This window comes from Mesoplodon mirus (genome assembly GCF_964341445.2).
Source record: "Mesoplodon mirus genome assembly, chromosome: 17".
In the NCBI taxonomy this organism is placed as follows: Eukaryota; Metazoa; Chordata; class Mammalia; order Artiodactyla; family Ziphiidae; genus Mesoplodon; species Mesoplodon mirus.
The window spans coordinates 5785850-5802584 of NC_138993.1; the positions used below are offsets into that span (position 1 = coordinate 5785850).

At 51.2% G+C, this 16735-nt stretch overlaps 1 protein-coding gene and 1 long non-coding RNA gene across 4 annotated transcripts in view; one reads left to right on the plus strand and one right to left on the minus strand.

Annotated features, from left to right (window-relative positions):
- LOC309792796 overlaps positions 1 to 16735 on the plus strand; it is a 468580-nt gene that overhangs the window by 367311 nt on the left and 84534 nt on the right. The gene's annotated exons all lie outside the window — the stretch shown is intronic.
- Positions 1566 to 16735, minus strand: part of FLT1 (fms related receptor tyrosine kinase 1) — a 175982-nt gene continuing 160812 nt past the window's right edge. For 2 of the 3 annotated variants that reach the window (XM_082602602.1, XM_082602603.1), the window contains 5 exons: positions 11303 to 11408; positions 10876 to 11018; positions 8920 to 9004; positions 7265 to 7359; positions 1566 to 4443 (listed from right to left, as the gene is read on the minus strand). In XM_082602602.1, coding sequence (XP_082458728.1) covers positions 4242 to 4443; positions 7265 to 7359; positions 8920 to 9004; positions 10876 to 11018; positions 11303 to 11408 — 631 coding nt within the window. In that variant the 3' untranslated portion in view covers positions 1566 to 4241. The remainder of the gene's footprint in view (positions 4444 to 7264; positions 7360 to 8919; positions 9005 to 10875; positions 11019 to 11302; positions 11409 to 16735) is intronic. The other variant, XM_082602604.1, reaches the window with a different exon arrangement.

A 16735-nucleotide genomic window follows, 5' to 3' on the forward strand; every position in this document is an offset into this window, starting at 1 on the left:
TGTACCCCAGGTGCTCTGAGTCGGGAGGGCAGAGTGGGTGCAGCTGCTGGTAGGTGGGCAGATGTGATGGGATTTTGAAGTTCTCGTGACTCCTTCGGTTGTCCCATCGATGTGAAGGGTATACTGATGGTGCCTGTTGCGTTGGGTTGCTTTGAAAATTAAATGCGTTTATTTCTCTAAACCACTTGGAATAGTTCCTGGCACATACAATTCAGTTGCTGTGTTTGAGTCCAAGCCCTTACTCTTTTTAAAATGGGTTTTTCCTCTGTGAAAAGTTGTGGTAATCAATCAGGGTTTTTTTTTCATTTTAATAATCCTTTATTGAAGAAGAGCATACACACACGCGTTTGCACGTAAGGTAAGGGTACAGCTCAGTGAATGATCATGAAGTGAACGTACCTATTTACCACACCCAGATCAAGAAATAGAACATCAGTGGCGTCTAGTGGGTTTGGGGGGTTACTTTGTTTTGTTTTCTCTCTTAAATGTCTTTAGTTCAAAAAACAGAAGGCTATAGTCATTCCTGTGTTGGGACCCAGGATATTTCTGAAATATTTCCTGGCCTGTGAAATCCGAAAGTCTGCTAATACGTTTAACACTGAGAAGTCCAATAAACCTTACTGGGCTATCCTGCTGCTGGACGAAAGAAAAAACTCAGTTCCCAAATGTACAATAAGTTTCTAGAGTCATGAGAAAACGTCTAAACGATGACGTGACACCAATTCCTTGAGCATTCTTCAAATCCTTTGCCTAAATTAGTGACTATTGTGTTAAGAAAACCAGTAACATTTTTAAAGGATTTCAGATTCTCGAAGATAAAATGCTTCTTGCCCTCTTCAGCTAATAACCACAAATTTATTGAGATTAGTCATTCATTTACCCCTTTTTCTCGCCTTGTCCCAAAAAAAGTAGGCCTGTTTTCCCTGCAAGTGTTTCTCCAATCTGGTTTGCTCATGATGTTATTAGGACGGTGATGATATGACTGCTTTCTACGACAGTGTGTTGGTCACTTGTTCTGTGTCTATCAGTGATTACCTAAATGGTTCCTCTTTCTAGGATGTGATGATCCACAAAACAAAGTTGAAGAATACGTAGCTAGTGTCCTTTTCTTAGGGAAGCTCTTGTGTCTTTGCCTAGTTATTTCATATGGTTCCCAGCACACAACCTCTAATACACAAATATACACCCACACGCATGTGCACACACACACACACACATTCTGTGATTATGGTAATGTTAGTGTTCGGGAAAGCCTGCCTCTTTTAATTGAGGGGACTTTGGTCTGCAGCCAGCACTCGCGCTGTCTGTACATTTTACTTGTGATCGTATTCATTTTATATTTTGATGTTGATTTACTGTTCGCAGTGTCTCGATTGTTCAGAGCAGCCATCTGTGGACTGGTAGAAGCTCTGTGCCTCGTCTTCAGTGGCGCTCGCTTTCTGTTTCTTGTGCCGGATTAGTAATTGGTATTTCATGAGCTCTCCCAGAGCACCTGTCCACTCCCCCGCCCAGGGAAACCAAGACCCCTTTTTTCATTTATACGCAAAATGGAAAATATATGGATGTTTTTGTAAGTTAATTTTATTATATGAAGATAGCATACAAAGTACATTCATAGTGACTAGAGATGTAGGATGAGATTCTGTCTTACTTATATATCTGCAGCATATATTCTTGGTTTGTATAAAAGTAACTTTAAAATTCCAGTTTCCTTAAATAGTTCTGCACAAAACACACACACACACACACACACAAATATACATATAGTTACTACCACTGTCGGTCAAAGACACGCTCCTTCTTTGATCAGTTAAAAGGGGCCGACATGTGGTTGTTTCCTGTGTGGCATTCTTAGGGGCTGGGAAGCGAGGCGCAGCCAGAAGGCCGAGGTCACCTTCTCAGGGTTTGGACCCACTTGCTCCACGGGCCTGAGCGTCACTCTTAGACCAGCTAGATACCGGCTCGCGCGTGGTTCCCGTCCCCTCCTACCCATGCTGCTCCGTGTCCGTGATCTCACAAGTCCTGAGAGGGAGTGCTTGTCCCCTCACTGTTCAGGCCAGCCATTTCTGTTGGAAATGTCAAATGGGTCTAATAATACCATCAGTCCGCTAGTGATTGCATTTTCAGTGCTGTTTCAACGAACCCGTCTGGGACAAGCCCTTCACCACTGGATACACTCATTCCTCCCAGCTTCCAGTTTTCGTCTATGTTAAAAGACTCCAGATAAAACCGGACTGATGGACAGACCCGAGTCTCTGAGGAAGCCAGATTAACATAGTCTAACGTGTTCTTTGTCTTTTGGAAAGATGGTATTACTAAAGCCTCTTAATGATTAAGAGTTAGATTATTGAAATCAAGACATTATATGTATAGCTAAGGTTTTTCTTTGTTTTCACTAACTGCTGGATCCTTAACTGATGTGAGAAAACAGGAGAATCGACTGTGGTCTTCTTGTAATTTCCCTGTTTGACCTCCTCCTGGTTACCTGATTTCTACTGTTGCCAGGGGTCACAGGTGCTCTTGGGCTTGTGAAGAAGAGGAGGAGGAAGGCCCCCCTCTCCTGGCCCTGGCCCGGTTCTGTCTGCACGTGGCTCTTGCTGGAGGCTGGCCAGAGGCTCCTCCAGCAGAGTCCCCGCCCCCGGAAGCAGCCGACTACGTCTTGCTGGGGACGTTCCAGCTCTCCCATCTCTTCATACGAAGAGCCTTGAAGCAAGACTGTGGCACATGGGGCAGGAAGCACAGGCCCGTCTATCACTTCCGTCTCAGGTTCCAGAGTTAAGAAGGGAAGCGTCCTCTTCTCTACCAGGAGCCGTGATTCCTTGTGGCCTGTCTGGCTCCAACTGGCCCCAGAAGGTGTGCACATCCTAAACACGCAGCATCACGCAGAGCCAGTGAGGGGTCCAGGGCCTCTGGACCCTGAGAAGTAGGCACCCTTTTGTACCCTGTCTCCCTATCTCCATCATCCTCAGACCCAAGGCAAGGCCCGAAGTAGATGAAAAGAGGCTTTTCTCCTATTGTCGGCTCATTAACTAGTATCCTGAGTCCCAATTCTAGAAGTATCTTGCATAAGTTACATACCACCTTTTTCCTCAAGGAGCATAAAGTGCTTAGTAGACATTGGTCAATGCTCTTCTGTCTAAGAGGTGAGCGTGGGTAGGGTCTCCACCGAATAAGAAGGACACCTGGTTGACTTGTGTCCTCGGGTCGCCATGGTTTTCGGGAGTTGGTCTGGTTGGCGTGGAGATGGGGTTTTCACTCCGCCTTCTCTTTTTTTCCCCATCTATCCTAGTTTGGGTCTAGAGTAAACCTCCACGAGACTGTTTTCCTTCTCCTCAGCTTCCTTTTATAACTAACTGTACGAAACAGGTTAATACCAAAAACCGAGTTAAGTGTCTTGACTAGATGTTAATACTCCAGATGGACTCTGACGGTATCTCTGAAAACGTGGCGACCAGACTCACTGGGCTGAGCTTCCTGGGAGCGGCGCGTGGGGAGAGGCGACCCCCCCACCCGGCACCCCCCGCCCCGCCCAGCTCAGGGGGCGGGGTCAGCGTGTCCTGCTGGGGGGCCGGCGGGGGCACGGGCTTGGCTTCGAGCTCCACTCAGCGCTGGAGGCGAAAGCCGTGCCCCGTCTGGGAAGAGGCACAGAACCCGTCCCATAGCTGAGGTGGTGCAATGTGCTTGGTCGTTCCAAAAACTACGTTTGGCCTTTTTTGGCCTCCGCTCACCGCCCACCCCCTGTCCTGTCTGCTTCCCAGCTGGTTCTCGAACGTGGACCCAGTGGCACTGTCCCCATCCCACTCCGTCCCCGCGCCCTGTCCTGTTCTCTTCCTCTCTCCCCTCCTCCTCCCAGGCCGTGTCAGCTGCTGCAGGGCCCCAGAGCCACGCCTTTGCAGCACAGGCCGGTGACAGGTGTGTGTCCTCATCCACCCGGAGCCCGGCGGCCCTGGGGTCCCGGAGAGGAGAGGCGAGTCCCGGGGCTGAGGAAGGCTTCCTCCTACCCTCTGAGTCCCGCGAGGGTTGGCAGTGGTGCTCTTGGCTTGTCACTATTCCTCTATCTGGGGTTACATTCTTGTTAGTCAAAAGAGACAGAAGCACTATTAACAGTCACACAAAAGCCGCTGGCTTCCGTGGAAAGAAAAAGGTGTCGATTTATATATGCGTAATACTGGCAGAAGCTACTTTTCTTGGGGTATAAATACACACGTGGTTCTAGGAAGAAGCCTGTGCTGAGTGGGGCTCTAGACGGGTGCGGTGGAGTACGGGACCACGGAGTTGTAGTCCGGCGGGGGGGAGCAGCACGAAATCTTCCTCTCCAGCTCCGAGGGGTCATAGGTGAATCTGCGCCGGCCTCTGCTGAGGTGCCCACAGCTGGCATGGCAGAACGCGGGTCTGCTGAGGTCAGAAAGGCCCGACTCCTTACTTGTACTGGTTACTCTCAAGCTAAAGAAAGAAAAGAAAGGAAAAAAATCAACCGTACAAAGTTGATTTCTTGAGCACACTCAAGTCCACCCCTTGGTGGGTCGTTTGCTCATAGCCGTCCTGGGGTTCATGGCTGTGGAGCCCCACCTCGCCCTCTGCCCGGGTCTCTGGAGCTGCGCACGGCCTCTCTGCCACCAGCTGGGGGTCATTCCGCCGGCGGGCCGGGGCCGAGGGTAGCATTAGTTAAGGCAAACCCAGAACTGCTGGTGGAAAATAGCCCGCAGGCTTGGGTCCAGCCCTCCCCTACTCCTGTGATTGGCTCAGAGACGCTCCCCAGCCCCGTAAATATTCAAGTCGAATCCCTAGAACCTGTGAATAGCACTTTACACGGCAAGATCTGCGATTGAGCTAAAGGATTTGCGGAGGCGGCGCCTGGCCTGCGTCCCCCAGGTGGGCCTCAAGCACAATCACAAGCGTCCTTATAAGAGAGGCGGAGGCGGGGGGGGGCGTCACGGCGCACGCAGGAGGGGCGGGAAGGTGGGGCCGAGGAGACTCGGGGTCAGCAGCACCGCTGGAGGAGGCGAGGTACGGTCCTCCCCGAGGCCTCCCGAGAGAGCGCAGCCCTGTGATACGTTGATCTTGGACGTCTGGCTTCCGGAACTCCTGTGTCGAGCCACCGAGTTTGTGGAAGTTTGCTACAGCCGCCTGGAGAAGCTACTAGAACGTCCTGCGGAAAGGTGAGCCCAGCCGTCCGTCTCCCTCTCCTGTTTGTGCTCCAGAGGAGAGGCGTGTCCAGTTAGGGCGGTGTATCACGGTAAGGGTGACGGGGGAGGGGACCGGCTGCTGGCTTCCGTGCTTCGCGTGGAGCCCAGGACGCCGCGCCGGGCAGAGGAGCTTCTCTTGCCCTCCCGTGTTTGGTGGGCTTAACAGCTGGGGTGCGAATGAGAACCCCGGGCGCCACGACGTTGTTTGATTGGCTCTGCATTAGCGCGCCCAGCCTTTGATCCATGTTCTACATTTTAGTCTCCGAGTAGAGGGTGCTATGGGTGGTTTTCCTTTTTTCACACAGGAAAGTGTGTCAAAGTGTTTCTGGAAGTGTTTTAAAGCAGGAAACGAAAGCGTGTGGGTCCCGCTTCTCCCCTCACTCCCCGCGGTGTCCCCTGAGCTGCCCGGCACGCGGCTCTGGGCCCCCGGGGGGGGCGCCGCAGAGGACACGCGTGCGCAGGTGTTCGGCCCCAACGTTCCCGGCCCTCCAGCTCCCTGGGGTTGATGCGCTGTGGGCCCCATCGCTCAGAGGCGTCTGTGGCCACCCTTTGACTTACTTGGATCAGGGCCAGCAAACTAGCCGTGCGCTGGCCACCTGTTTGTGTTTTGTTTGTTTGTTTTAAGCAACAGATTTATTGACATATAACTTATTATGCGATTTACCTATTTAAAGCATGTAGCCCAATGGTTGTTATATTCACAGATGGCTATTCTGGGCATTTCATATACATGGAATCGTACTGTTTCATGACCGGCTCTTTTCACTTAATTCAAGGTTCATCCATGTTGTAGCGGGTATCGGTACCTCATACTTTTGATTGACAAATCTCCTTCTATTGTACAGATATATGCATTTTAGTTATCCATTCGCCAATTGATAGACATTCGAGTTGTTTCTTCCTTTGGTTATTATGAATAATGCTGCTGTGAACGTTTGTTGACGTAAGTTTTCATTTCCGTGGGGTATATACCTATGGAGTTGAATTGCTGGTTCCTAGACTAACTCTATTTAGCTTTCTGAGGAACTGCTAGACTGTTTTCCAAAGTGGCTGCACTGTTTTATGTTCCTACCAGCGAGCATACAGGGCTCTAATTGCTCCATCTCCTCGCCAGCACTGACTCTGATTCCAGCCATGAGGGCAGGTGTGCGGGGCTGTCTGTCTCACGTGCCTTGCATCTCCCTGATGACTAATGAGGTTAAGCGTATTTTCCTGTGCTCCCTGGCCGCGGCTGCCTGCTTCTGTAGGGAGAGGTGGCCGGACACAGCTGCAGCTCCTTGCTCGTGTACCGTGGACGGCTGCTTCTGTAAGTGGCAGAGGTGAGCCGCTGTTTACCGTCTGGCTCTTTAAGTCAGCAGAGCCCTGATTTAGGTAAAAGGGGAGCAGAACGGTTCCGCCTGTGGGTGAGTCAGGGGCAGGCGTTTGAACCCGGAAGGGAAGGCAAGCCTGGTAGGCCCGGCCTTGCCCTGTCCAGCACTGTCCCTGAGCAGAGACGAGCACCGAGAGAAGCAGGGCCCTGGAAGGTCCAGCGAGAGCCCAGGTTTTCCGACGGCGTTGCCACTGGCCGCTGTGTGGAGGAAGGAACGCCAGGGTCCGCAGGACATGAGCACTCCCTTGGAAGGGTTGGGGTGTCAGGAGGGCGAGTCTTAGGACTGGACGGCAGTAGTCGGGCCCTTCCTGTGCCGCTGCTACCGGCCCGGGATGGTGAGGGGTGCGCGTCTCCTCCCCGCCCCTGTGAGCAGGTCTCCCTCTGACTGCGCACTGTTGACAGTTGGAGACATCGGGCTCCTTTCCCCCGAGGGGCTGTGCTTCATGGGCTTGGACTGCCTGTCCTTGCCCGTGAAGCAAGTTCTGTTTTCTCTTAAATCCCAGCCTTCTTTCCCGGAACATGGCGCTCAGGTGTCTGATTTTATGCCCTCTTTCCTGTCCTTCTGGGGAGGAAAAAGTGCTTTCTGCACGGCCTGGACACTACAGTCTAGGAGGGCAGGTAGCCCTCAAGTATCGCCATGAAACCCCCTCCCCCGGCATCTTCCTTCTCACCCCTCCGGGGACTGGTCAAAGCCCCCCAGCGTCCTTACTCAGTCTTCCGTGAGGCCTTGGGTTTACTCTCGGCCCAGGTGAAGCGCTTTAGCAAGGGAGAGGCCAGCAGGGTGCCACTGTCCAGCTGGTAGTCCTGAAGGGGAGAAGGAAAAGGTTACACCTCTTGCTTGACCTGGAGGGGCCCATGCCAATCGGGGTGTGATGCTGGGATGCGCATCTAAGGTCACTCCAGGCTCTGGCCTCATCTTCCACACTCCCTGCCTGTGAAGACACAGCATTGTCTCCATATCGGCAAGTCTGAACTTTGTCAGTCACAAGAAATCCCTGTGCCCAGTGACTGAGGCCCTTTCTCCTGACGGTGAAGAAAGCAAATGTAAACAAAAGGGAAAACTGCGGGTACCAGGTGAGTGTTTTTCCTAGTCAACTTTTATGCAAATGATTGCTTAAATATATAAAGGATGGTTGGGCGGACGACTTGGCAATGATATGTAAAGACTCTGAGAAATTATAAAGACCCGGTTTAATTTTTCTTGAAGATTCTACAGAATTTTTAGGCCCTCCTGTGTGATGGTTTCCAGCCATTCTGTTTCCTTGTTGGTTCGTATTTAGCACTGAGTTTTATGCAGGGTCCTCCTGACTGTTAACACGGCGTTTCCGGTGAGTGGACCCGACACGTGGTTGCTGCCACCCTGAGTCCCCCCGTGGCTCTGTGTCCTTAACTATCCGTCAGTAAAGGAGCCTCAGCAAGGGGCCTGCCCCAGTTCCCGAGGTACTCAGGTGGGCAGGGCTGAGGGTCAAAGAAGCCTTCCATGTTTTGTTTTATATCGTTTCCTTGGACTTAAAACCAGTGTCTCTAAGCAGCAAACCAAAATTTCCAGCCACTTTGCCTTTGTATTCACCAGCTTATTTGTAATTTTTTTTTTTTTTTTTTTTGGTGTTTAAATAATCTTTTCCTCTTTCTCTGGTGTGTTTGGAAGGTTTTGGTGTTTTTCAGCGGTGACTGTGCTATGTCTCAAGGCCACGCTGTTTGTGGTCATCACCTTCACACCACAGTAGGTTTTACAGGCCTTTGTTGGGTCACGACTCCGTGAGCGGCCCTGAGATGCAGCGGCCGTGTCTCTTGTCCAGCCCTCCCTCTCCTCCCCTTATTCTCTCAGCCCCACATCCCAGATCTTTTAAAGGGATAAGCTGGTTGAGGCCTCTTGTTTGCTGGGCTGTACGGATCACTTTGCCCTGCGTGGTTGGGTGGGAACAGGGCTGTTCAGCTCTGGAACCTTCATGGGAGGAAGCAGAGGCCTATGAGATTCTTCCAGGATCTCAGAGCTGCTCGTGGGAGAGGGCTCTCTGTCGCACCACGAAGGTGCGGCCACTCACACAGCTTTGAGTTCCTCTAATGCTCTGAAAGCAAGGTTCCATCACTGATGGCCAAGAAGCTAGAAACACACAGTGAGGTTTCCTAGGGGACTGAGTTACGCCCAGGCAAGGACATGGGCCCTGGAGTGAATCCTGGCTCATCTTCAAACTACAGAATTACTTTCAAATTAGCTCTGTGTATTCTATGTCTTGTTGTCAGCCCCCCTGAAATGGACATTCCAGCCACCACTGATTACTGGCCCCCGTAGACCTAGAGCCACCAGACGACCGGAGTTTGTGTTTGGATGGGGTGCCTGAGTAGGTTACTTCCGTTACTTACGTCAAGCATGGAGGTGGCATTTGGTGAAAGTTCTTCAAAGGTTTTGATTTTTTCCAGGCTGATGAAATTGAAAGCATTTACATATCTAAAGAAGCAGAAAGAATAATCAAAACAGGAAAATGCATCCAGTGTTGATTAGTCAGGAGACCATGGGCACCACATCCCAGCTAAGGTGAACCCAGATACTAGGAGTCACCTCATCCCTCTTGAGGCTGCAATTCTCTGGCTGTTTCCCTGGGAATCTGGACAGTGGTGCTACTTTCTCCCGTGGTTGGTAATCCATGTTGCATAGTTTTGGGCAAAACCCCAGAGGGACCCTTGAGAGACGCGGTAGTGGTCAGGCCTCTGGTCCCCCGTGGAACCAGATGGTGTCGGGCTGAGAAGAGACCTGAGTCGTCATCTGGTCTAAACACCCATGTTACAGAGAAATGGGAAATGATGCCCAGAGAGGTGATGTGGCTTCGTCATGTACAGCTGCTACTTCTGAAAGGACATGACCCGTCAGGGCCACACAGCTGATTCAGTGGCATAATCAAGCACCAGGGCTAGTCTTGTGTATCCAGTTTTGCGATCACAGATCGGGAGGAAGGGTTGGTATTTGGATGAGCTCCCTGTGACTGCCTGCTGAGCTTTGGTTGATCTGTTAGGAGGGGCCGGCAGAGGGACCCACTGTGCGCCCCCTCACCTGAGGCCCTGTCACCACCGACAAGGCCCCATCTCTTAGGCAAGTTCCCTATTGGGCCCAAGGCTAAGCAACAGACTGGAAGGGCCCGTGTAACTTTGACACCTTCCTCCCCAGGTCTGACCCAATCCGCCCCTGCTAATTTATTTAATCCACGCTTACTTTTCTCATCTTTAAAACAATGGATGACTCATCTGGGCTGGTTGTGAAGTATGAATCGTGCCGCTGACCTGTGACCCAGTGCCGCAAATCTGGGCCGGCCACTGGACTTCTTCCAGGCCTATCCCAGACCATCCGTCTTTCCAGCTCTTCCCTAGTCACCTGCCAAGCTTGGCTGAGCTGAGGTTGGAGCCCTAGGAGTGTACCGACTGTAGACAAAAATGCTAGAAGGCCCACAGGATAGTCTAAAAGTCCTGAAACGAGTCCTGACTACACGGGGACAGGGAGGGAGTGTCAGAACACCTGGGTTAGAAGTGCTATTCTGCGGCTTTCGAGCCGCACAGTTTTGGCGAGCTGTCCTCTATGGAGCTTTAATGTCCCCACTTGTATAACAGGAATACTTCATAGGATTGGTTTGAGCATTAAAGGAGGTGATGTATGCAAACAGCCCAGCATGGTGCCAGCCCACACAGCACGTGTCTAACCATCAGCACTGAGTGTGTGTGACACACGTGTCACTGCTGGGACTGAGGTGCTGACCCCACCCAGCACGGCTGCTCAGTACATCTTCCTACCCTTACACCTTCTCCAATTTCCTCTAGGCTAACAAGAGGTACCTTAGTTTGTCAGGTAAGAAAACAAATCCAGTTTGTTGCATTTTATCGAAGGTATCATGAAAAAGAGTCAAGGTCATTGGGGGGAACAAAAGAGGAGTTCTTCTAGAATAAGATAGACTAAAGAAATGAAAGAAAATGCAAAGTGTTCTTGATTGGATGATGCTTTTTAAAAAGGTACATTAGATATTGGGGGAAAATAATGGAAATTTGAAAATTTAATAGTATGAAGGGATTATCAATTTTCTTTGGTGTGATAATTTTTGGTGTGGTGGCACAGAAGAATATCCCTTACAAGATGTATTCCAAAGTATTTAGAGGGAAGGTGTTAGAGTGCCTTATGCCCTTTTTCAAAAGGTTCTGCAAAAAGAAAAATACACACATACACACGTATAGAGTACATAGACAAAATAAGGTAAAATGTGTGTTTGGGTTTAGGAGGTGGGCTTTTTTTATGTTTGAAAATTTTATAAAATGAAGTTGGGGGAAGAAAGATCTTACCTGACATTATCAGAACTTCCTGAATTAAACTTTGGAGCAGAAATATCTTCCTTGAAGAAGTCCTCTGAGAAGGCAGGAGTTGAGTACGTAAACCCACTGTTTCCTGTCAGTATGGCATTGAGTGGGATGTAGTCTTTGCCATCCTAAAACACCAAAGACAGGTCTAGTCGCATGCTTTTCTACTTCAGCCTGTTTCTGTGGGACACTGTTTCAGTTCAACTATGTCATTTCCACAATCTTGATTGTGTTTGGGGAAGATAAGTCTGCACACACCCGCACACGCCCACACACCCCCACCCACCCCCACACACAGTGTTTTCCTTTACTGATGAGCTCAGCTATTAATAGCCATTAAAATAACAGACAAATAAGACACTCCCTTGACTTATATTGAAGGCATCTGGCCTGATATTCTAGATAAATTTACCTGTTGTACATTGGCTTGAAGCAAGTCGCCTAGTTTTTCCACAAGTTCTGCAAATCTTGGCCTTTCTTTTGGGTCTTTGTGCCAGCAGTCCAACATGATCTGGTAGCTGTTGGGTGAAAGCACAGCAGAGATTGCTGGGGAGCAGTGGGGAGTACACAGACTGCCCTACACACTGGCCAAGGGATGGGTGTTGTCACGGGTATAAAGATGATGCTTCTCATAGTATGTAGTGTTTGCTCCACTTTTAGATGTGGGTACGCAGCCACGACACATAAAAAGGCTGCTCGGGCCAGGTCCTGCTGGTAGTGGAAAACACGTCTACACAGGCAGACTCTCAAACCAACCCCCCGGAGCCCATGACGACCCAGGCTGTTGTGGGGAGGGCGTGCTGAGCTCTGAGTGAAGCCGAGCTGTCTGGGGGGAAACGCCAGTGGTCACTCGGCCATGAAGTGTCATGTCCTCCCCTCACTGTGCAAAGCAGGACAGTGTCCTTAAAGGTGGGAAGTGGATATAGACACAAATATCCACGGGTGAATAGTCTGCAGTCTTAGGACCTTCTCAGGCTGGGATGAAGGCTGCCCTGGGCTCCTGCATGAGCACATGGGATGTCTCACCCCTCACAGTTGCCTTGTCGAGCTCAGCAGTGGAGGTGGGCAGGGGGAGGCACTGTGTACACGACCCACATCACTTCCAAAAGGTGGACGTCCACACAGAGTGTGGGTAGCTCCTCGGGCCGTATGCTCGTTCCTTCCGCGTGGCTGATGGCCCCACCCCCGGCATCTCAAAGCCACCATTACAGACTGGCCTCTCCCCACACAAGGCAAAAGCACAGGCTGGCTTCTGGATAGGAAACCATTTGTCTTAGTGTCCCAGAAGCCGACTCTTGTCCCGGGATTTAAATGTCAACAGGGTTCCTCTGTGATGCTCCTGACATTTTAGGCCGAAGGGTATCGGGCTCCTCTCTCAGTCACGTCTGCAGGGAGTAGACGTCTCTACCTGCTCCTTCTGGGCAAACCACCTGCCAGGCATCTGTACACACACTGGCTTAAGGAGCTATTCTCTTTGCGCTCTTCGTTCTCCTCGAGATGTGGATTGTAAGTCATCTCTTCTCTCGGGAGATCCCCTAGACTAGAGAGGACTCTGACCAGGTCGGATCAAAATCTGAATGGGCCTGGGCTCTGGATCTGGGTCAGAACCCGGCCGGGAGCCCTGCGCGGGCAGGGACCTCCTCTCCAGACCCCTCACCTAACCCAGGGCCTGCCTGTGCGCGCTCGGCAAATATCTGCTGAAGGAAGTCAGACTGAATCTCCTAGAAGAGAACGTGCCGCTCCTTCCGTGAATCCCTGATGCCTCAGGCAGACGCGGCTGGGACCTGGGCGCCGCCAGGATGCGCCCGAGGTGACGCGGCCCTGCGCGCACCTCTCAGAGGTGAGCCTTCAGGCGGCACCCACAGCTCCGAGCGCCTCTGAAGGCTGTCCCTAGTTTGTGTCAAAGTCTATGAGGTGGCTGACAGACAGGAAGAATATAGGAAGGTTAAAAAAAAAAAAGAAAGAAAGAAAAGCAGAGTATCAGGAAGGATATAAAAATAACAGTGAAAAAAGGTGAAACTGCAGGCAGTGAACACGCGCAGTGTACGCCATGGTGTTGAGCCGTCTGACAGAGGCAGTGCTCTAAGCTTCCAGGCAGCTGGTGAAAGGAAGGAATAACCAGTTAAATGAGGCACGTGAGCCGGAAGCTAACAATAAGCCAGCTACTTGGGAGAAGTACGGCTATTCCCAGAACTGAAATCTGAAAGCAGGTTCTTGTAGACACCTCGCAACTGCATCATTGTCATCCGGGTAACAATGACGTCGTGGGATGGTCTTGTGCATTGTCTTTCAATGCTGGCCAAAGTCTCAACGGCAAAAAATACCATTCAGTAAAAACAATTCTAAGAGGCAGAACAGTGCGGTGTGTGTGTCCAAAGGCTCTGATTTAACCCCAGGATAAAGTTCTAGGTACCCAAGGGGGTGGGAGCACCACCTGGTCTTCAGAACTTTCCACGGGCACTGGTCTTCACAAGCAAACTCTCCTCATAGTTGGCTGGTGGAGCTGAGGTCCTCCTTTCTGATAGGATATCTGCTTGCTGGGTACTTAAGTCTTTGTTTAGGGATGGACAGGAGTTCATACAGATCGCATGTCTGAATTGCTAACTTTCCTCCATTTGTCCAAACTTCTGGGTCCAGACTCTTTTCCGAAGATAATTCTGGATCCCTCCCACCTGTGTCTCATCTACTGGACCTGTTTGACCTAAATCCCAGGGGCAGGCTGTGGGTTGACTTGTTCTAAGAGCAGTGAGAGCCCTTGGGTGAGTGTGCTTTGTGGGCCGGTGTCAGGTACCACTGCACTGGGGCTCAACTTATAGACACCAAGGAGGGTGGGACTCTGGGCTGTCATCGCTGCTCTCTGGGGGACACAGGACAGGTCCCTTAACTCTCCCTGACGAGCAGCGCCTTAGAGTGAGGGCTCAAGGCACATGCTCCATCCAGGCAACCCGGGCCAGCCTGCTAGTGACCAAAGGGCTAGAGTAGCATAAGACAGTCCCCTGCGGATCTCATATTAAGGTCCGTTTACACATCTTACTAATTTATTGAGATAGGTACAAAAATGCACGCTACAGAGGCAGGTGGTCACGAGACTCGAGTCTGGGATCCTCATCCCAGGGGCATGGGCTGTGGCAGATGCTGGCCTGTGTCTGCCTTACCTTGTCGAAGGCTCCCTTGCCTCTAGCAAGAAACAGATTCTGAGGCCATTGGAAGAACAGTAAATACATACACAGATATTCTATATCAAGGCAGCCAAAGCAAGAAAAGCTTGAACCAGGCAAAAAAAAAAAAAAAAAAAAAGAGGTGGGGGGCTTCCCTGGTGGCGCAGTGGTTGAGAGTCCGCCTGCCGATGCAGGGGACACGGGTTTGTGCCCCGGTCCGGGAGGATCCCACATGCCGCGGAGCGGCTGGGCCCGTGAGCCATGGCCGCTGAGACTGCGCGTCCGGAGCCTGTGCTCCGCAACAGGAGAGGCCACAACAGTGAGAGGCCTGCGTACCGCAAAAAAAAAAAAAAGGGTGCTGAGAGAAGGGAGCATTTGGTCAAGCAGGGGCCCCAGGCTTATCCCGACCAGCATCACTTCACTGCTGAGAGGCAGCTGGTGGGGGAAATGCAAGGCCTGTGAGCAGGATTCTCCCAGGTGCCTCTCTGCTGAAACCAGCCGAAGGGACCACCTGCGACTCTTGCTGTTTTTTATTTTGATTCTTGGTTTCTGACTTCTGGTTTCCACTCCTCTTGCCTAAAATTCAGTGCAAATCATCTCAAACACCAAAGGGAAAGAAAAAAAAATCAAAACATTCATTATTTCTTCCCTTATTGAAAGACATCTGATTAAACAGGCTCTGGGCGAGGAATGAGTGACTCACGTTAAACCGTTTTACATCACTAAGTAAACAGGTTGAATAAAGAGAAGAGACACCAGTTACACCCAACCCCACAGCCCTTCTAGAAAACAAGCCGGGGGTGAGGGGACTGTGCGAAAAGCCTCCTTTCCAAGCTATCACCCACGCTCCCAAGGGCACACGCCCACTGAGACCAAGTTCAGGTCACAGAGCCCTCGTTCTGAGAGCAGCCCTTCCTCCTCACCGGGGCCTTCCCGCTGCTGGAACAACAAGAAGGAAATGACTCCATCAGCTTTCAGACGCTGGAGGTTTGAATTCTGGACTTCTCAACAAACAGTTCACAAAGCTGCTTCTTTCTTTTTATAGTTTCTAAAATAAACTCCCTAGAATTGAGGAACCATCCTTCTTTCTATGGGCTGGGGTACAAGTGCTACCTTAGATAAAGACTTGAAGGTTTGATAAAGTCCAAGTGAGTTTTGGGCCCAAAGTGGATGTGAGTTGTTTTGGACTGGAACCTGGATAAGAATTGGAAACACACCCTGCAGGTGTGTAGCGTGGTGTTGGGGGCTCTGGACTCAGACTCGGTTTGCTTAACTAATTGGCAAAGTGGCAAATCACTTAGGTGTTCTGTGCCTTGGTTTTCTCATCTGTAAGGTAGAGATAATAACAGCAGCCACTTTATAGGGTTGTTATGAGAATGAGGTAAATTAATAGGTTAAAGTGCTTAAGACAGTGCCTGATGCTTAATAAGCACTAAATACCTAATAAATATTAAATGCTGTTAATGACTGCAATTATTACTGTTAGTCACTGGGAACTTGCTCTTGTGATTTTCAGAGTATATGAAAAGTCAAAGGAAATATTTAATTCAAAGCATGAGTGGACATATTAGACATTTCTTCTAAGGAACATGGGGTATATTCCTAATTTAACAGTCCTGTGATCTAGGGAGCTCAGTCCAGAGGACCGCCTTTAAATCTGTCTCCTTTCTACTTAGCTGACAAATCACGAGACTTCTCAGAGGCTTGGTTTCATCACTCATCCAATTCAGGTGAAAATTCCTGTCTGCCTGCCCCTCAAGCGGGCTGGGATCTTCATACGAGACCGTGGCAGGGGGAAAACACTTAGAAAACTGTAAAGTGCAAAGTCATCTCATTTTAAACCAGACCTCCTGGTGTTTGCCCCTCTCCACCACGTAAAAGCAGTGAGCAATTAAGAACTCTCCTGCCTTTAAAATCTCTCTCCAGTCCAGCGCAGGCCTGGGGCTAATCTAGCCGTGTCTCCAGCTCTCAGAAGGGCCTTGTGCTTTGCTGGCAAGGACACCACGTACGACTAAGAAGGCCGGGTCCCTTCTCCCCTCTGCACTCAGGCCGCTCGCCAGCCCCGTCTCCGTGGCCCGAGCCCCCTGTCCTCCTGGTCCCGGGTCTGACCTAGCTTGTCTCTGGGCCGTGGAGGAAGGAGAGGGCACTTTGGCCAAGCGCACACCTCCTTCGTTCCCTCCGACTCCTCCCAAAGGCCATCGAGGGGCTCCTCACAGCCCCAAGTTGTGCGGGTGGGTGGGGGAGGGCCCCCTGTCGGTTCGGCAAAGGTGGTACCACCGCGAGCGTGGACGGGGGGCGAGTCCTGGTCTAGCAGCCTGACAGAACTGCCGGGGTCATCACCTTCCTGCCCAGGCCTCAGGGCAAAACACCCACAGAGCGTCAGGAAGACAGAGCCCGAGAGAGGCGAGCGAGCATTTGTCCAAGGTGGACAACCCTCACCCCGGGCCTCCCGTCCTCCTAGAGCCACGGGTCCGAGTGGAGGGGCCTCCGCCAGCAGCAGCCCCAGCCCCCGGCTCCGCACAGGCTGAAGGTGCCTCGCTGCCCACGCGGGCCTCCTCTGGGGAGCAGGGCTCCTACCCAGTCCGGACCCCCCTTCCTCTCCTCCACGTCTCCTCCTACACTCCAGCCAGCCCCCCGGGGTCCCGGGTGTGGCTGGAGGGCCGGTCAGCTGCGGAGCCCGTGGGCCC